The sequence below is a fragment of the Mustela nivalis genome (genome assembly GCF_964662115.1).
Source record: "Mustela nivalis genome assembly, chromosome: 1".
NCBI lineage: Eukaryota > Metazoa > Chordata > Mammalia > Carnivora > Mustelidae > Mustela > Mustela nivalis.
Window position 1 is genome coordinate 55,503,883 of NC_139020.1, and position 21,431 is coordinate 55,525,313.

Consider the following 21,431-nt stretch of genomic DNA (forward strand, 5'->3'; position numbering starts at 1 on the left):
CCTTCAACGGACGAATGGATAAGGAAGATGTGGTCCATATACACTATGGAGTATTATGCCTCCATCAGAAAGGATGAATACCCAACTTTTGCAGCAACATGGATGGGACTGGAAGAGATTATGCTGAGTGAAATAAGTCAAGCAGAGAGAGAGTCAATTATCATATGGTTTCACTTATTTGTGGAGCATAACAAATATCATGGAGGACAAGGGGTGTTAGAGAGGAAAAGGGAGTTGGGGTAAATTGGAAGGGGAGGTGAATCATGAGAGACTATGGACTCTGAAAAACAATCTGAGGGGTTTGAAGTGGCGGGGGGGTGGGAGGTTGGGGTACCAGGTGGTAGGTATTATAGAGGGCACGGATTGCATGGAGCACTGTGTGTGGTGAAAAAATAATGAATACTGTTTTTCTGAAAATAAATCAATTGAAAAAAATTAAAAAAAAAACCAGATATCCAAAAAAAAAAAAAAGAAAGAAAAGAAAAGAAATAGACTCTTAACCATAGAGAACAAACTGATGGTTACCAGTGGGGAGAGGGGTGGGGGGTTGGATTAAATATGTGATGGGATTAAGGAGTGCACTTGTTGTAATGAGTACTGGGCGATGTATGGAAGTGGTGAATTGCCAAATTGTACACCTAAAACTAATATAACAGTCTTAAATGGATGAATAAATAAATTGATTTTAATAAAAGAAATTGGCTGCAGTCCTATATGCTAATAATAAGCTATCAGAAAGAGAAATTAAGCAAACAATCCCATTTACAATTACACCAAAAAGAATAAACACCCAGGAATAAATTTAACGAAGGAGGTGAAAGACCTGTACTCCAAAGACTGTAAGGCACTGATGAAAGAAACTGGGAAAAAAAATAAATGGAAAGATATCTCAATGCCATAGACTGGGAGAATTAATATCATTAAAATGTTCATACTACAGAAAGCAATCTACACATTCAATGCAATCCTCATCAAAATACCAATGACATTTTCCACAAAGCTAGAACAAAGAATCCTAAAATTTGAATGGAACCACAAAGGACCCCAAGTAGCCAAAGCAATTTTGGGGGGAAAAAAATAACAAGCTGGAGGTCATTCCTCCAGATTTCAGATATACTTCAAAGCTATAATAATCATAAAAGTTTGGTCCTGGCATAAAAACAGACACACAAGATCAATGAAGAGGAATAGAGAGCCCAGAAATAAACTCACACATATATAGTCAATTAATCTATGATAAAGGAGGAAAGAACATACAATGGGGAAAGTACAATCTCTTCAATAAATGGTGCTGGGGAAACTGGACAAATACATGTGGAAGAATGAACTTGATCACCATCTTATACCATATACAGACATAAATTCAAAATAGATTAGACTTGACCCTAAGACCTGAAACCATGAAACTCCTAGAAGAAAACATTGATGGTAAGCTCTTTGGCACTGGTATTGGCAATATTATTTTAGAATAGTCTCAGCAAGCAAGGGCAAAAGTTTTAATAGTTATATTATTATAATAATTATTAATATTAATAAGTATTATTATTAAAAATCAATAAATGGATTTACATCCAACTAAAAAGTTTTTGCACAGCTAAGGAAATCATGAGAAAATGAAAAGGCAACCTAATGAATGGGAAAAGATATTTTCACATCAAACAATTAATAACTAGTTAATATCTAAAATATATAAAGAACTTATACAACTTAGTATAAAAAAAAACCTGATGAATGGATCTACAGGGTACTATGCTAAGTGAAATAAGTCAGACAAAGAAAGACAAATACCATATAATTCCATTTATATGTGAAATATAAAAAATAAATGAATAAACAAGAGAAAACAGAAACAGACTCACTGATATAAGAAACAGAATGTTGATTACCAGAGAGGGGAGAGGTGAAGGCAGGCAAAACAGGTGACAGGGATTAAGAAGGACAAGCTTCCAGTTATAAAATAAATTAGTAATAAGCATGTAATGTATACCATAGGGAATACAGTCAAAATATTGTAATAACTTTGTATGGTGACAGATGATAACTAGACTTATTCACGACATACGATTAAGAGATCTATAACTTTAATACTGATATTAACATGAGTGATTGCAAAGCCCCAGGAAAGCCACTAATTTTTCATGAAAAAAAGACAACATAACAAATGTAGGTCTATTATAAAAAGTTAATGTAATATAGGGGAAGAAGCAGTGAATGTGAATTGGTAAAGAATCTGAAGCCAGAATATTTGAGCTCTTGTCCAGTTGTGCCAGTTCCCTATCTCTGAAATGGTGATAATCAAATGTGACCCATAGAGTTACTGCAAAAACCAAACACAACAATGTATGTAATAAGACATATATATATATATCAACAGCATGCAAGCATTAAATGCTTCCCCCAAAAGATATTAAGCTCCTCAAAACTAGAACTTATCATTTTTATGCTTTGAACCTAGCACAATCTTAGGACTCATAGGAGACTCTGATAAACGTTTTGGTGAGTAAATGAATGACCATCCAGAAACAACACACACAAAGACTGTTCTGACTGCATATGTAATTGGGCAAGATGAATTTTGTAATATGGAAATGTCATATTAAAAAAAAATTTATGCTGGTACAAACTTCCAGTTACAAAATAAGTCTTGGGGATGTAATGTATAGCACAGTTAACAATACTGTATTTCATATTTGAAAGTTTCTAAGAGAGATCTTAAAAGTTCTCATCACAAGAAAAATTTAATCTATGTGTGGTTATGTATGTTAACTAGACTTATTATGGTATAGTAAGTTTATGGTACAATAAGTTATTATGGTTATAATAAGTTATTTGGGTTATATGGGTATAATAAGTTATTATGATTATAATAAGTTATTGTGGTATAATAAGTTATATGGTATAAAAAAGTTTACACTAAAATACAAGTGAACCAAATTTGTAAGTATGTTCATTATACATATAAAATATACATACACATATATATTATTTAATAGTTCAAATATCTGTGTAAACAGAACACGTAAGTGAACTGTGATTTGTTTAATGAACATCAAAATCAAAGCACCTAAGATGCAACGGAGTAAAAAATAAAATCATCCTTGGAATGATTCTCTAACTTCAGAGTGTTCATGGCAGTGTGTTGTTATTACGGCAAATATTATGGCAAAATATTTGTTACACATGATTACCCTTCAGCAAACCCTTCAGAAGCAGTCTCATTTATAAACCTTACTATCAAATTTTAAGATTCTTACTATCAAATCACTTTGACACGTTGAGGGAGAGGGGCATATTGATTTTATAAATAAAAACTCTATGAAGTTAATTGAAAGAAGGTGAGTTACCTGGGTCTGTAGAGGCAGTAACATAGATGTTTTGTTTTAACTCTTTTGGCCTGAATGAATATTCTCATCCAAGGTTCAAAATACAGAACAGACGTGTAGGCTCTGAATGACCATCTCTCTGGAAAACTAGAATAGAAACCATCAGGGAGATTCAAATCAAAACCACATTGAGATTCCACCTCATACCAGTTAGAATGGCCAAAATTAACAAAACAGTAAACAACATGTGTTGGAGAAGATGTGGAGAAAGGGGAACCACCTTACACTGTTGCTGGGAATGCAAGTTGGGGCAGCCACTTTGGAAAACACTGTGGAGATTCCTTAAGAAATTAAAAATAGAGTTATCCTATGCCCCTACAATTTCACTACTGGGTATTTACCCCAAAGATACAAATGTAGTGAAAAAAAGGGCCATCTGTACCCCAATGTTCATAGCAGCAATGGCCACGGTCGCCAAACTGTGGAAAGAACCAAGATGCCCTCCAACAAACAAATGGATAAAGAAAATATGGTCCATATATACAATGGAATATTATGCCTCCATCAGAAAGGATGAATACTTTTATAACCACATGGATGGGACTGGAAGAGATTATGCTGAGTGAAATAAATTAAGCAGAGAGAGTCGATTATCATATGGTTTCACTTACTTGTGGAGCATAAAAAATAACACAGAGGATATTGGGAGATGGAGAGAAGGGAATTGGGGAAAATCGGAGGGAGAGATGAACCATGAGAGACTGTGGACTCTGAGAAACAAACTGAGGGTTTTGGAGGGGAGGAGGATGGGAGGTTGGGTGAGCCTGGTGGTGAGTATTATGGATGGCACGTATTGCATGGAGCACTGGGTGTGGTACATAAACAATGAATTTTGGAACACTGAAAAAAGTTAAATTAAATTAAAATATATATATATCAAAGGGCACAGTGTAGAGGCTACACCAGCAAATCTTGCAACACTCACATACCTCATTAAGAAGGACTCTAAATACAAAGGGGAGCATAAATCACCTCCAATTTGATTATAACTGAATTTTTGTTGGCAACTAATACTAAGCAGACTTATACCAGCAATAGAAAACCCACTTCCCATTACAGCTATTGGATCAGAAGGGCAAAACCAAGTCAAACAAAATTATCCCCCTGCTCAAACATAACAAAACAACACAACAACGACAAAAAAATCTAGGCTCCCATGAATAAGAAACATTTCCATGGAGTTACTGTAAACAGAGAAATACAATAAAAATGTTTCATTTGCATTGGAAGTTATGAACAATAAATACAAAACTTCGTTCTGTAAGTGCAGTTAAGTATTAAGTGTTTATGGCCAGCTGCAGGGAGAAGTCTGACAGCATGGTAAGTGAGAGGATAAAGGAGAAAAAATAAAGGACGGAAAGGCAATAAAGTGGGAGCAGACACAACGTAAATAGCCTTATGAAGAAAGCTACCCTTGTAAAACTGCACGTTGCTGGGAAATCACTGTGTTGCCATATACTAACTCCAGGGACCTCCTATATCAGAGTCCATTTATGAACTGTAAATCCTCTCCAATTAGATGAGAAATAAAGATCAAAAACAAGCTCAGCTGTGCTGTGAAAGTAGCACTCTTTACCTACTAGACCCCAGAAGAGTCTTCTATCAAGGGCTACAAGGTCAAATAGAAAGCAGGGAGCCCTACGCCCACCATGTTGACAGTCCTACCACAGTCTAAAGGGAGACAAAGATGATGGAAACAGAAAGCCTGCCTAAGGGTGGGGGTGGGGGGTCGGGGGGGCGGCTCAACTGAGTGGCAGACCACTACCAGTTACTCCATAAGAGAGGGAAGAGCTCCAAGGAATTTACCTAATTGAAGATAAGCCTATAAGAAATCCCAGGATTTCCTGGATGGTCATAAGTTGTTTCAGGACTTCTTTTTTTTTTTTTTAATTTTTTATTTTTTATAAACATATAATTTTATCCCCAGGGGTACAGGTCTGTGAATCACCAGGTTTACACACTTCACAGCACTCACCAAAGCACATACCCTCCCCAATGTCCATAATCCCACTCCCTTCTCCCAACCCCCCTCCCCCCAGCAACCCTCAGTTTGTTTTATGAGATTAAGAGTCACTTATAGTTTGTCTCCCTCCCAATCCCATCATGTTTTGTTTATTCTTCTCCTACCCACTTAAGCCCCCATGTTGCATCACCACTTCCTCATATCAGGGAGATCATATGATAGTTGTCTTTCTCTGCTTGACTTATTTCGCTAAGCATGATACGCTCTAGTTCCATCCATGTTGTTGCAAATGGCAAGATTTCATTTCTTTTGATGGCTGCATAGTATTCCATTGTGTATATATACATCTTCTTGATCCATTCATCTGTGGATGGACATCTAGGTTCTTTCCATAGTTTGGCTATTGTGGACATTGCTGCTATAAACATTCGGGTGCGCGTGCCCCTTTGGATCACTACATTTGTATCTTTAGGGTAAATACCCAATAGTGCAATTGCTGGGTCATAGGGCAGTTCTATTTTCAACATTTTGAGGAACCTCCATGCTGTTTTCCAGAGTGGCTGCACCAGCTTGCATTCCCACCAACAGTGTAGGAGGGTTCCCCTTTCTCCCCATCCTCGCCAGCATCTGTCATTTCCTGACTTGTTGATTTTAGCCATTCTGACTGGTGTGAGGTGATATCGCATTGTGGTTTTGATTTGTATTTCCCTGATGTCGAGTGATATGGAGCACTTTTTCATGTGTCTGTTGGCCATCTGGATGTCTTCTTTGCCGAAATGTCTGTTCATGTCCTCTGCCCATTTCTTGATTGGATTATTTGTTCTTTGGGTGTTGAGTTTGCTAAGTTCTTTATAGATTCTGGACACTAGTCCTTTGTCTGATATGTCGTTTGCAAATATCTTCTCCTATTCTGTCAGTTGTCTTTTGATTTTGTTAACTGTTTCCTTTGCTGTGCAAAAGCTTTTGATCTTGATGAAATCCCAATAGTTCATTTTTGCCCTTGCTTCCCTTGCCTTTGGTGTTGTTCCTAGGAAGATGTTGCTGTGGCTGAGGTCGAAGAGGTTGCTGCCTGTGTTCTCCTCAAGAATTTTAATGGATTCCTTTCGCACATTGAGGTCCTTCATCCATTTCTTTTAATGGTTTAAAAAGAAGCTCTTTTTTTTTTTTTGAATCATTTATTTTTGAACTTTTTTTTTCCATTTATTTATTTTCAGCATAACAGTATCATTATTTTTTCACCACACCAGGGCTCCATACAATCTGTGCCCTCTATAATACCCACCACCTGGTACCCTGACCTCCCACCCCCCCGCCACTTTAAACCCCTCAGATTGTTTTTCAGAGTCCATAGTCTCTCATGCTCTTTTCAAGTAAGACTTGAGTGGAATTTCCCAATAAAAAATATATAAAAGTATCTGGCTCATGGCAGGTATTCTACAAATATTAATGCATCTTTAACATGGCCAGAGAGGCTGTCCATACTATGGTGCTACACCATAGTACTGTGCAAGTACATCATAAGCTGCCCAATCAAATACATCCTCACCTGTTAGAAGAGAAAGGAAAGGGGGTCTGGGTGGCTTGGTTAAGCGACTGCCTTTGGCTCAGGTCATGATCCCAGAGTCCCTGGGTAGAGTCCTGTGTCGGGCTCCCAGCTCAGCGGGTAGTATCTTTTCCCTTGACCCTCTCCCCTCTCCTGCACACTCTCACTCTCTTGCAAATTAAAAAAAAAAAAAAATCTTAAAAAGAGAGATAGAGAGAAAGGGAAAAAAAAGTCACCTTGGGACACTTCAACTATTCCAAGGACTTCAAATCCTTTTTGGACCTCTTGATTAAAAATTACCCTTAGACCCAGTAGCTTTCTTTCACTCTCCTAAAAGCTAACGTGTTTCTGTCATTTGAAAGTAAAAGTCAAAAGTAACTCAGAGCCCAATTTGAGAAATAATGATGACAGATCAAACTGGGTTAGAAGAGTATGGGTTTTAAAAAAAATACTACAAAAACAAAATAAGGAAACTGTTACTTCTACATTTGATAGCTCACATTTTGTCTTCATCTAATAAATAACTCTAGGTATAAACAGTCCTAGCAGGTGTATTGGTGAGCCTCAAGACTTCCCCTGTGTTAGGAAATTCATAGGAAGGGCTCATGGGACTTCACATAGAGTTGTACTTATGGCTAAGTATTATCACAGTGATGCGGTAAGGATATACAGTGGATCATAATGGGGAAAAATAGGTGGGGTATGAAGGAATATGACTGCAGCTTTTGTGTGTTTTTTCCTTCTCATGATGGGTCAGAGCTCATTCTTCCCATTCTTCCCCCACTTATGAAAATACAGTAACGCGTGTGATGTTTCTGCCTATGGAAGGGCTTTAGAGACAGTACTGAAGGGTTTCATTGGGAGTTGGTCTTCTAGCCTGTATCAAAATTCCAGGATAAACCATATTGTTTGCATAGTTTAGATACAGTGAGCCAACCTTATTTGTTAGGGAACGTTTCTATCAGGGTGGGACCAGCCAAGGGTCAACCTTGAAAGCAAGACTTTCTATAGACAAAAGCCTTCCATGTTAACCCTTTTCTATACACGTGCCACTTTCAAAGTTCCTCGTTATTTGTAACAAACAGAACGGCAATACTTCTTATGCTATTGTGAAGTCTGTGATAGAAAGAAGGCAAAGGTAGCTAAATATAAAAGCTACATATGAAACAGGCAACCCAAATATAACTTTGGAACTTCTCCATATGATGTACAAGGTTCTTCATGATCTGGCATCCAATTAACTCCCCAGCCCCATCACTTGTCAGCTGTAGATAGTGTAGGCATTGAGGACCATTCTCAGGTCTCCAGATAGTGGTCATGCTTTCTTATATCCAGGTCTTAGCACATTTGATTCCTTGGATTGTTGGTTAGCACCTTTTTCCCCTTCACAATGCAACTTGAGATCTCCTGTCCTCCTGAAGCCTTCCTGCATTCCCCAAGATTGGGTGAATCGAGTGGCTTTGGTGCTCCCCATCACAGCACTTGCTACTTAGCAGTGTCACTGTCTTTATTTATCTGTACCCCCTTCATATTGTAAGCCCCATGAGGCTAGCATCTGCATCAATAAATATTTGTTGAATCAATGATAATTATTCAGGACTTCCTTGGCTTAATTTAGAATGAACAACAGGGGATTCCCATTACAAGACTGACTTTTTAATGACTGATCATCTTCAATGATGAAGCTATCAGTCTTTATAAATAAAGCCATTTACTTGGGAAACTGAAATACGAGAGTACTAAGTTATCTTCAAAAGATCTAAGAAAAAAATACTGCTATTCCCCACCCACCAGGAACTACTTCACATATTTTTTTCAACAAGTATTCTCTTGTTTACTTCTAAATGTCTTTCTTTTCTGTCTTGAACTTTGCCGAAAGTACCCATATCTCTATCTTTGTATCTCTCTCTCTCTCGTTTTCTATTTAACTGGCTATAATAAACTAAAGAAAGGAAGAGAGTGCGCCACCCAACACACACACACACACACACACACACACACACACACAGCCACATAACAGACATGGGGAAAAAAGAGTGTTCTGAGTTGGAAACTGGCTTGAAAGTTTGTGGAATAACAGCAGATGGAGTAGCCTATGCGTCTGTCTCCAGTCCAGCATTTGGGTATTCTTATAAAGTCTCTACTTCAGCCTGCAGCTGTGTCTGTGGCCTCGGTGTGGCCTCTTTCTTCTTCCAGTCTAGGCACACTGCTCTGCTACTGTTTTAAGTATTGTTTTATATGGGGTATATCATGGGTACATCGGTATGGTCACCAAACTGTTAAGGACAGGACAGGGACCAGAAAGAGAGGTCCCATGACAAGTGTCACATCTCCTTCATTTACCAATTCAGAATTTCTGTGGCTGGAGTCTGAGAATGTAAATTTTTTAAAACTACCAGGTGATTCCTTTAACTCTTCCAAGTTTTGAGAACCACTGGTTTGGTTGACCTAGTGGACAGGGTAGTAGGCAAGAAAGACTACCTGGAAGACAGAAGTAGGTGTTTGGATGCAGGACACCCTCTACATTGATCCACAATGGGTACACAGACTCCCAATGAACTACCCTTGTAAGGTCCACAGTTGAGAAAATGACTTTAAACTCCAGACACTAAATTAGGTTCCTTTTGTAATATCTTAGAAGTGCCATATTTTTATTCATGAAAATACTGCATATTATAACCAAAATTGTTTTCTAAATTTATTGCTAAAGTCCCTACAAAATCTCTGAGGAGTTCTTAAAGTTGAAATTAACAAGGTCTACGTTATCTTGAGTATAAAGAAGTGCATAAAGATTTTTAACTAGTTTAAATTCTGAACTATGAAGGGGCTAACCAAATTTAATCTTAGGGTGGATTATACCTAAGAGAAATGTCAATTCAGAGAGGTAATTTAAAAGAAGAGTTATAAGCTATGCAAAGTAATAGAAGTGCTTCTGTCATACCCACAGTATGGCAAGCAGCACATTACAATTTGAAGCTGTAACTTTTGATGTGTTCCCAGCCAGCTCAGTTAAGACATAAACTAGAGACAATATGGAATGCTGCCCAATGACTGTCAATTTAGGAACACACTGGCAACGTGGCATCGAATTTCAAAACATTATTTAGCACAAAATTTCAACTCCATTATTCCATATTATATCACCATTCTCAGAGCTGTTTTTTAAGATGAGTTCCCCTAGCTGCCTGAGATCCTAGCCATGATGGATTCCAGGTATATGTAAAATGCTCACATGGTCTCAACCCCCAAAAAGGGAATCAGGAAAAATGTTAAAGGAGTGATCAAGTCTTCACAATATGGAGTCAAAAAGATATTTCAAAGGTAACAGAGGCAATTTACAAAATTTCCTAAAACTCCCTCTCCCCCGCTCCCAATAAGGATCCCCAATAATCTTCAAGGATGGAGGACAGAAGCCACTACTAAGAGTGCCAGTATCTTCCAAATAAAGTATCTACATATTCTTAGAAAATTACCTAGACATTGGCATTCAATTTAGTTTGTTGCTTGTTATGTATCAGACACAGTTTCCAGAGCACTGTGATAGTAAGTGCTAGAAAAAAGTGTTGTAGAGAAAACCAGAGCGGAGGAACTAAGATGCACTCAGAATCCCCACGTGCTGGGTCTGTGACTATTCTAGTTCAACAGCATTCATACTAAGTAGATGATGTTATACAGAACCTCTTTTTGTAGATGAAAACACTGAGGTTCTGAGAGCACAGATAACTTATCAATAGAATGAAAGCTCTCCCAACAGAATTCAAGCCATGTGGGGGCAGAGATATTTGTGTTTTGTTCCTTATATATCCCCGGTTCCTAAAACAGGGCCTGATACTCAGTAGGTATTCACTGAGGGAGTGGATGTAAAATGAATCCATCTACATTCAGACAGCTACTCAGGGGAAGGAACCAGGGTTTGAGACCTGTTCCAAGCAACTACAAAGTCCATTCTTTCTCTAATGTACTACCTGCCTCCTGGGATGACTGGTCTGAAGCAATGTGACTTAGAGTGGGAATCAGAAGTTGGCTGGGCAGCCCCGCCCCCCATGGACCCTGCCTGCCTATGAGCCTGAGTTTCTGGTTCCTTCAGCTTAATCCACAAAACTGGACTCAAAGGTATGGTGACCACGTTATCTAATTCTGTACGTACTTTACTACACACAGAAAATGTTAATATGGCAACAGACTGCAAATATGCCCCCCCACCATCTTCAATTAACCTTCATGTCTCTGCTGACAGACCATGCTATTATGTAAACTTCATTTTTTTAAAAAAATCAAAGGCATGTTGGTAACTATGAACACATATTTGTCTTCTGCTAAAACCCAAGGAATAATAGTTAGGAGGCCCATGAGCCTAGAGAGGAATGGAAGGAGAAAGTAAGCCAGAGAGATAACAGAGGATGATATCACACAGGATGCTCAGAGCATTATGAAGACCCTCACTCTTCCTCTGAGTGTAATGGGAAGTCACTGAGGAATCTTGTACAGAGAGTTTTTAAAAGACTGCTCTGGCTGCTAAAGAGAGGCAAGGGTGACAAAGTTCTCACAGGGTGAAGGGTGGAAGCAGAGAGAACTGTGACTTGGTGGAAGGCTCTCTATAAGCCCAGGGAGACATGATGGTGGCCTGCACAAGGATCAGAGGAGTAGAAAAGGTGATAAATGGCTGGGTCTCTTTCTAGTTGAAGGCAGAGCCAATGTGAAATAAGTAAGTTAGAAGTGTCCTCCAAAAAATGAAACAAGATGAAACCAGAGATGGAGAAAAACCATAACAAACTCTTAATTTCAGGAAACAAACTGAGGGTTGCTGGAGTGAAGAGGGTGAGAGGGATGGGTGGCTAGGTGATGGACATTGGGGAGGGTATGTGCTATGGTGAGTGCTGTGAATTGTGTTAAGATTGATAAATCACAGAGTTGTATCCCTGAAACAAATAATACACTATATGTTAATAAATAAATAAATAAAATTAAGAGAACTCTTCAAAGATATCCAAGGGGGGAAAATTAGTAATTTACAAAAACTTAGTAATCACATCTGGATCAGATTTCTCATTAACAACATGGATTCAAGAAGTCATATGGGCAAAAAAATCCTGAGGGAAACTTCTTTTTAAATAGGCTCCACACCCAGTGTGGATCCCAATGCAGGGCTTGAACTCATAACTCTGAGATCGACCTGAGCCAAGATCAAGAGTCATACACTTAACCTACTGAGCCACTCAGGCACCCCTGGGAAACTATTTTTGAATCAAAGTTTCTTCATTCATTTAGGACGAAAGGAAAGATAAAGACACCTTTAAGGATACAAAGCTTTCAAAAATTTATCTCAAATGGACTTTGAGATAATTATTTGAGGATATAACCCTGCAAATGAACTAATGAGTTAATGAAAAAGATATAGGATGAAGACAGTGTGGTAAGCAAAGGAAAAATTAAATCTTATAATTTAGTCTAAATAAATTTTTATGCAGGGTGTGGTATAATACTATAAAATGTTACAAATAAATCCAAAAAGAATATTCAGAAAACGTGGAACTAGTATGGAAGAGAAACAAAGCATATTAAGGTCTTGACTTACTTGTGAGATGCAATTTATACTAACTCTACAGTTTGATAAGAAAACTAGGTTTAGATATGTTTATTTAAAATGTAAAGGTGATTCACTATGATAAATAGAATGGAAGAAATTTCAAACTACTGGAATAGAAAAAAAAAAAATGAACCTTCCTTCTTGGCCAAATAAATCACAAGTCAACCAATCTCACTAAGGGGGAAAAAGAATAAAGCCGAACAAAATTAAAAAAAAAAATACCCAAGTGCAAACCAATGACAACAAAAGAAGCTAATTAAATATAAAACATAAATTGATAAGGCAGGGTAGGTCCAGCTGTAGCACATGTCACAAAGTGTAAACTAGATAAATTTCTTATTAAAAGATAGAAGCACTTAGACTGAGTCACAAATCTACTTATATGCCATTATAAGAGATAAACTGAAAATTAAACAACACCTCAAGGAAGGAGAAAAAGTAAAATAAAACAAATCCAAAGAATGTAGGAGAAAATAAAGAAATATATAATATAAACCTAGTAGACTTAAAAAGAATTGGAAATTATTTTGTTTTTAAAGACAGTTGAGGGGCGCCTGGGTGGCTCAGTGGGTTAAGCCTCTGCCTTCAGCTTGGGTCATGATCCCAGGGTCCTGGGATTGAGCCCCACATTGGGCTCTCTGCTCAGCAGGGGGCTTGCTTCCCCCTCTCTCTCTGCCTGCCTCTCTGCCTACTTGTGATCTCTCTCTGTCAAATAAGTAAATAATAAATCTTTAAAAAAAAAAAAAAAGAAGACAGTTGAAACAACTAAACATTTCTGTCCAAGAAAAAGAGACAGCATAACATGCAATAAAAGTGGTAAAAGCAGACACAACTATAAGCCTAGGGAAAACAAATTTTATAAGAATATTTTATTTTTTTTAAAGATTTGATTTATTTATTTTAGAGAGAGGTAGTGAGAGAGAGCATGAGCAAGGAGAAGGTCGGAGGGAGAAGCAGACTCCCCGTGGAGCTGAGAGCCCAATGCGGGACTCGATCCCAGAACTCCGGGATCATGACCTGAGCAGAAGGCAGTCGTCCAACCAACTAAGTCACCCAGGCGTCCCTATAAGAATATTTTATGTAGGGTGTCTGGGTGGCTCAGTCAGTTAAAAGTCTGCCTTTGGCTTGGGTCATGATCCCAGGGTCAATCCACACATCAAGTTCCCGACTCAGCTGGAACCCCGCTTCTCCCTCTCCTTGTTTGTGCTGTCTCATTCTCTCACTCAAATAAATAAATAATTTTTTAAAAGAATATTTTATGTAAAACCCCTTATCAACAAATTTGCAAATCTAAATAAAGCAAATGCCTTTATAAGAAATTACAAATGAGGGACGCCTGGGTGGCTCAGTTGGTTAAGCAGCTGCCTTTGGCTCGGGTCATGATCCCAGCATCTTGGGATGGAGTCCCACATCGGGCTCCTTGCTCGGCAGGGAGCCTGCTTCTCCCTCTGCCTCTGCCTGCCATTCTGTCTGCCTGTGCTCGCTCTCCCCCCCCCCCGATAAATAAATAAATAAATAAAAAGAAATTACAAATGACATATCTGACCCAAGAATTTAAAAAATTTGAGTAGATTAAGTTATAGCACAATTCAAAAATAATGAAAGTAAAAACAAAAACAAGAAACAGTGATAAGAGAGCCCAGATGTGGACAGATGACATTATGGTCAAATAATCTTCGACAAAGCAGGAAAAAATATCCAGTGGAAAAAAGACAGTCTCTTCAATAAATGGTGCTGGGAAAATTGGACACCTATGTGTTGAAGAATGAAACTCGACCATTCTCTTACACCATACACAAAGATAAATTTGAAATGGATAAAAAACCTCAACGTGAAGCAGGAATCCATCAGAATTCTAGAGGAGAACACAGGTGATAATTTATTCAACATAGGCCACAGCAACTTCTTTGAAGATATGTCTCCAAAGTGAAAGGAAACAAAAGCGAAAATGTATTTTGGGGACTTCATCAAGATCAAAAGCTTCTGCACAGCAAAGGAAACAGTCAACAAAACAAAGAGGCAATCCATGGAATAGGAGAAGATATTCACAAATGACAATACAGACGAAGGGCTTATATTCAGGATCTATAAAGAATCCCTCAAACTCAACACATACAAAACAGATAATCATGTCAAAAAATGGGCAGAAGACATGAACAGACACTTCTCCAATGAAGACATACAAATGGCTGACAGACACATGAAAAAATGTTCATCATCACTAGCCATCAGGGAGATTCAAATCAAAACCACACTGAGATACCACTTTACACCAGTTAGAATGGTCAAAATTAACAAGACAGTAAACTACACATGTTGGAGAGGATGTGGAGAAAGGGGAACCCTTACACTGTTGGAGGAAATGCAAGTTGGTACAGCCACTTTGGAAAACATTGTGGAGATTCCTTAAGAAATTAAAAAAAGAGCTTCCCTATGACCTTGCAATTGCACAACTGGGTAATTACCCCAAAGATACATATGTAGTGAAAAGAAGAGCCATCTGTACCCCAATGTTCATAGCAGCAATGTTCATAGCAGCAGTTACCAAACTGTGGAAAGAACCAAGATGACCTTCAACGGACAAATGGATAAGGAAGATGTGGTCCATATATACTATGGAGTATTATGCTTCCATCAGAAAGGATGAATACCCAACTTTTGTATCAACATGGACAGGACTGGAAGAGATTATGCTGAGTGAAGTCAGTCAAGCAGAGAGAGTCGATTATCATATGGTTTCACTTATTTGTGGAGCATAAGAAATAACATGGAAGACATGGGGAGATGGAGAGGAGAAGGGAGTTGGGGGAAATTGGAGGAGGAGATGAACCATGAGAGGCTGTGGACTCTGAAAAACAACCTGAGGGTTTTGGGGGGTGGTGGGAGGTTGGGTGAGTCTGGTGGTGGGTATGATGGGGGCATGTATTGCATGAAGCACTGGGTGTGGTGCATAAACAATGAATTCTGGAACAATGAAAAGAAATTAAAAAAAAAGATCACAGTTTTTTCAGAGAATTTCTACCAAACCTATAGGCAAATTAAAGACTCATTTTACAAACTCTTCCAAATCAACCAAAGAGGTAAAAAACTTCTCAACTCATTCTTCCATAATCTATACACTAATACTAAATAAGGTAAGGAAAATAAAAGCATATTTATAGCCCAGACTCATGTATAAGCATAAGGGCAAAAAATATTAAATAAAATACCAGTGGAATTAGCACAGTGAACTAGTTGGGTTTGAGGAACAGAAGAATGATAGTTCAGTATCACAAGTTTTACTCAAATAAATATACTTCTTTAACAGATTAAAAGAGAAAAACAAAATTAAATTACCTCAATAGACATCAAAAAGCTTTGACAAAAACTTAACATCAATTTCCTGATGTGAAAAATAAAAGTCACTGAATAAACTAGAAATAAAATGACTTACTAAATTTGATGAAAGGCATTGATTAGAAGGAATAATAACTAGAGCAAATATCACACCTAATAGTCAAAGATAAAAGAATCCCATTAAGACAGAACCAAACCAAAAATCATGTCTGTTATTACCACTCTTAGTTAACTAGTTAGTAAAAACAGAGTAACAGAAATGGAGACACAAAACCACAACTATTTGCAAATAAAGACTAAATAGAAAATTCAACTGAAAACTTAGAATAAAAGAATTCAGTAAATGGCGAGATATAAAATCAAAAGTTTTTGGGCGCCTGGGTGGCTCAGTGGGTTGGGCCTCTGCCTTCGGCTTGGGTCATGATCTCAGGTCAGGTTCCTGGGATCGAGTCCCGCATTGGGCTCTCTGCTCAGAGGGGAGCCTGCTTCCTCCTCTCTCTCTCTGCCTACATGTGCTCTCTCTCTCTGTCAAATAAAGAAACAAAATCTTCAAAAAAAAAATCAGAGGTTTTTGACTAGTCAATGGTTTTGAAATGCCTGGGTGGCTCAGTTGGTTATGCCTCTGACTCTTGATTTCAGCTCAGGTCATGACCTCAGGGTCATGGAATCGAGTGAGTCTGCTTTAGAGACTCTCCCTCTTCCTCCGTCCCTCCTCTGTCAAAATAAATAAATAAAATTTTCTTTTTAAAGTCCGCAGTTTTCCTGTATGCAAATTAGCAATTAAGTAATTAGAAAAAGCAATAGAGAAAAGATCCTATTTGAATGCCAAGAAGAGTCACAATACCTACATACTTAACAAGAAATGTACAAAAAAGAGAAAGAAATGTACAAGACCTATATGAAGAAATAATAATATCCAACAACTACTGAATATGAACTCTGTGCCAGGTAGTGGTCTAAGCACTTTTCAGCTCATACATCATGTAAGCCTCACAACAATGCTGTGATATACCACTATTAATACAACTGCTATTATTATTGCCATTTTTGGATAACTAATTAGAGGCTCTGTAAGGTTAACTACCTTCCCCATATCAACACAGCTTATAGAAATACAAATTGAACTCATACAGTCTAACTACCAAAGTCTTGTTCTTAACTACTATGATATATACGATGATGTAAAACTCCACTCAACTATATGTAAGACTGAAATAAGAACCAAAACATAAATATGTTAGTTCTTCTCCAATTAATCCATAAATTCAATGGGCTCTCAGTCTAAATCCCAAAATACATTATATAAGCTATAGCAATTAAAAAGTTCTAATTAAGCAAAAACAGAAAAAACATATGAAAAGAAATAGGCCATCTAGAAACAGATCCATATCTGATGATAATTTAGCTTATATTAGTATGCATTTCAAATCAGTAGGAAAGCCTGAACTATTTTTAAAATGCTGTATCCATTAGAAAATATTAATCTGTCCTCCCCTGTTCACACCATGTTCAAAAAACAAATTCCAGATAGATTAAAAAGCTATAAAAATAAACTACAAATATTAAAAGAAATGATAAGAAAATATATTTGGTTAAGGAACCTATCTAAGGTTTAGAAATGCAAAAGAGACTCATAAAGAAAAGTATTTCAGATTTGATCTCAAAATATCAAAAATTTCTATTAGACAAAGGACAATATTAACAATGTTAAAGATCAAGTTGGGAAAGAGGAGGGAGAATGTATGTGGCTATAAAAGGCAACAGGAGGGGCGCCTGGGTTAAGTGGGCTTAACCCACTGCCTCAGTGGGTTAAGCCTCTGCCTTCAGCTTGGGTCATGGTCTCAGGGTCCTGGGATCGAACGCCGCATCGGGCTCTTTGCTCAGTGGGGAGCCTGCTTCCTCCTCTCTCTCTCTGCCTGCCTCTCTGCCTACTTGTGATCTCACTCTCTGTCAAATAAATAAATAAAATCTTAAAAAAAAAAAAAGGCAACAGGAAGGGGACACCTGGGTGGCTTAGTCAGTTGAGTGTCTGCCTTTGGCTCAAGCCATAATCTCAGGGTCCTGAGATCGAGCCCCATATCAGGCTTCTTGCTCTGTGGGGAAGTCTGCTTCTCCTTCTTCCTCTACTGCTCCTCCTGCCTGTGTTCTTTTGTTCTCACACATCTCTCTCTCTCTCAAAAAAATGGATAAAATCTTAAAAGAAAAAAAAAAAAAGAGGCAATAGGAAAGATCCTTGTCTGATGTATCGGTGGATTTGACCCAGGCTAGGTAGACTGCATCAATGTCAATGTCCTAGTTGTGATGTTGTACTACAAGTTTAGCAAAGTAACAGCAATGGGGCACCAGGGCAAAGGGTACATAAACTTACTCTATATTATTTCTTGAAACTGCTTATAAGTCTACAGTTACCCAAATACAAATTTTAATTTTAAAAAGACCAAGTGTCAGGGCAGCTGGGGGTGGCTGTCAGTCAAGTGGCCAACTCTTGGTTTCAGCTTAGGTCATGATTTTGGAGTCCTAGGATCAAAATCCACATCAGGTTCCTCACTCAATGGGGAGTATGTTTTAGATTCTCTCTCTTCCTCTCCCTCTGAACCTCCCTACTGCTTGCTTGCTTTCTTTCTCTCAAATTAATAAAATCTTTTTTTAAAAATACAGATCAGCATTGTTAAAATAGTGAAAAAGTAAAGTCAACTTAAGCTCCCATCATTAGTTAGCGAGTATTGACATACCATATATCAACGCAAAGTAACTTAATATTATGCAAAAACTGTTATACACTAATGTATAGTAATTTATTAGTTTATAGACTTTTTAAAAAATCATTTTAAAAAATGTGGACTAGGGGCACCTGGGTGGCTCAGGGGTTAAGCCTCTGCCTTCAGCTCAGGTCATGATCTCAGGGTCCTGGGATAAAGCCCCATCTCTGTTTTTCTCTGTCAAATAAATAAATAATGTATTTTTAAAAAATAAAAATAAAAAATGAGGACTATAATTATCCAATAAAAGAAACCAGGATTCCTTGGAGAAATGGCTGATTACATTACAGCAACAGAAGTAGTATAATATGAGCCTGGAATATCTTATGATGCCAAAAAATGTTTTAAAATGATGGTTATATGTCAAAAGAACACAAAAGCTAGCTTGAACTGCATGCAAAAGAATGAAACTGGATCATTTCCTTACACCACACGCAAAAATAGACTCAAAATGGGTGAAAGACCTATATATAAGACAGGAATCCATCAAAATCCTACAGGAAAACCTAGGTAGCAACCTCTGTGACCTCAGTTGCAGCAACTTCTTTCCTCACACATCTCCAAAGGTAAGGGAAACAAAGGCAAAAATGAATTATTGGGACTTCATCAAGATCAAAAGCTTTTGCACAGCAAAGGAAAAAGTTGACAAAACCAAAAGACAACCAACACAATGGGAGAAGATATTTGCAAATAACATATCAGATAAAGGGCTAGTATCCAAGATCTACAAAGAACTTATCAAACTCAACACCCAAAGAACAAATAATCCAATCAAGAAATGGACAGAGGACATAAACAGACATTTCTGCAAAGAAGACATTCAAATGGCCAACAGACACATGAAAAAGTGCTCAGTATCACTCAGCATCAGGGAAATACAAATCAAAACCACCATGAGATACCACCCCATACCTGATAGAATGGCTAAAATCAGTAAGTTAGGAAATGACAGATGTTGGCAAGGATTCAGAGAAAGGGGAACCCTCTTACACTGTTGGTGAGAATGCAAGCTGGTGCAGCCACTCTGGAAAACAGGATGGAGTTACCTCAAAAAGTTGAAAATAGAGCTACCCTATGACCCAGCAATTGCACTACTGGATATTTACCCTAAAGATACAAATGTAGTGATCCGAAGGGGCAGGTGCACCCAAATGTTTATAGCAGCAATGTGCATAAAATCCAAACTATGGAAAGAACCCAGATGTCCACCAACAGATGAAAGGATAAAGAAGATGTAGTATATATACACAATGGAATACTACTCAGCCATCAAAAAATGAAATCTTGTCATTTGTATCAACATGAATGGAACTAGAGGGTGTTATGCTAATTGAAATAAATCAGAGAAAGACAATTATCCTATGATCTCACTCATATGTGGAATTTAAGAAACAAAATAGAGGATCACAGGGAGATAGAGGAAAAAATTAAACAAGATGAAAGCAGAGAGGGAGACAAACCATAAGAGACTCTTAATCATAGGAAACAAACTGAGGGCTGCTGGAGGGGAGGTGGGTAGAGGTTTGGGGTAACTGAGTGATGGACATTAAGAAAAACATGTGATGTAATGAGCACTGGGTACTCTAGAAGGCTGATGAATCACTAACCTCTACCTCTGAAACCAGTAATACACTGTATGTTAATTAATTGAATTTTAATTAAAAAATAAAAATAAAGCCCACTTGAACAGGCTTCCCCTAGCCAAAGCTAGGACAACTTTGGCCACAAAATACTGGCAGTGACAGATTATTACCCTTAAAATTAGAAGGAATGCATGGGTCTCTACCATACTTACAGAGAAGAAGAGGGAGAGGAAGACCGATAGAGCAAGTGTGAGAATAGCATCTGGGGAATCCGAGGGAAAGGTATGTTAGAATCCTCTGTATTATCTTTGCAACCTTATTGAAAAGATTAAATTACAGCAAAAGAAAAAGCCATGAAGACAAAAAGGATGACTTTAATTTAAAGTGACAACTACTGGAAAATCTAGATGACATATTTAAAAACCCAAGTTGCAGAATGGTTTCTATAGTAGAAGCAAGATGGTGGGAAGGGGGTTGGGGTAGAGAATGAGAGAGCACTATTATATTTATGTATGTTTAAGTAGTTTTCAATCAACTCATATTTGTGTACTACTTGAGGCCCACTCTACCTCTGCCTTGAGACCCACTTTACCTCTGCCCCAAAGATTACTGTCCCTAGAGCAGGTGCTGGACCACCAGGAAGACCACAACAAAGAGTGAGAGACAGGAGAGCATGAAAAAAACTAACACTCGGACCCAGGATTTGGTGACATACCTTATATAAAATTTCAAGATCCCAATTTTGAAATTATAATTCCATACTCATATCCACATAAAGGATTCTATGTCCTATGAAGGAAATTTAAAACATCTGAATGATAGAGTAATTCGATATCTGCTATCTATATAGAGTCTCTGGGTACAGAATACGGAAGTAGAATTACAATCTTGTGAATTCTGCAGAAGCCAGTTGATACTAGCCACATGTGAGGCAAGGCCAGGCACTGGCCTCTTCAGAGCCTCCCCTCTACCACCTATCACAACCATTTGCTCAGTCCTTCTGCATTCAACCAACAGAGGACCTCTGCAAATCACTCTGATTTTAATCATCTAATTGTAACTAAAGTTTACTAACAGCCACCAATGAGAAGGAGAGAATAAGTTATCTGACTTTGTTTTGACTACCTCAAAGGAAAAAAAAAAAAAAACTTGGTGGGGGTAAAATTTGCCAAAGTTTGAGATGTGGGACTTGGTCCAGAGTTCCAAAAATTACTGCAACATAAATTAACAAAGAAACATTGTCTAAGCCGGCTCTGAAGAAACCTCTTATTTTCTGT

General features: G+C 37.8%; 1 protein-coding gene across 1 annotated transcript in view; it reads right to left on the bottom strand.

Moving 5' to 3' along the window:
• The window catches only part of MORC1 (MORC family CW-type zinc finger 1), a gene marked incomplete at both ends in the record, with an annotated part of 186,278 nt that overhangs the window by 120,351 nt on the left and 44,496 nt on the right, over positions 1 to 21,431 (bottom strand). Inside the window, one exon of the mRNA XM_082711563.1 lies at positions 3,345 to 3,470. Coding sequence (XP_082567689.1) covers positions 3,345 to 3,470 — 126 coding nt within the window. The remainder of the gene's footprint in view (positions 1 to 3,344; positions 3,471 to 21,431) is intronic.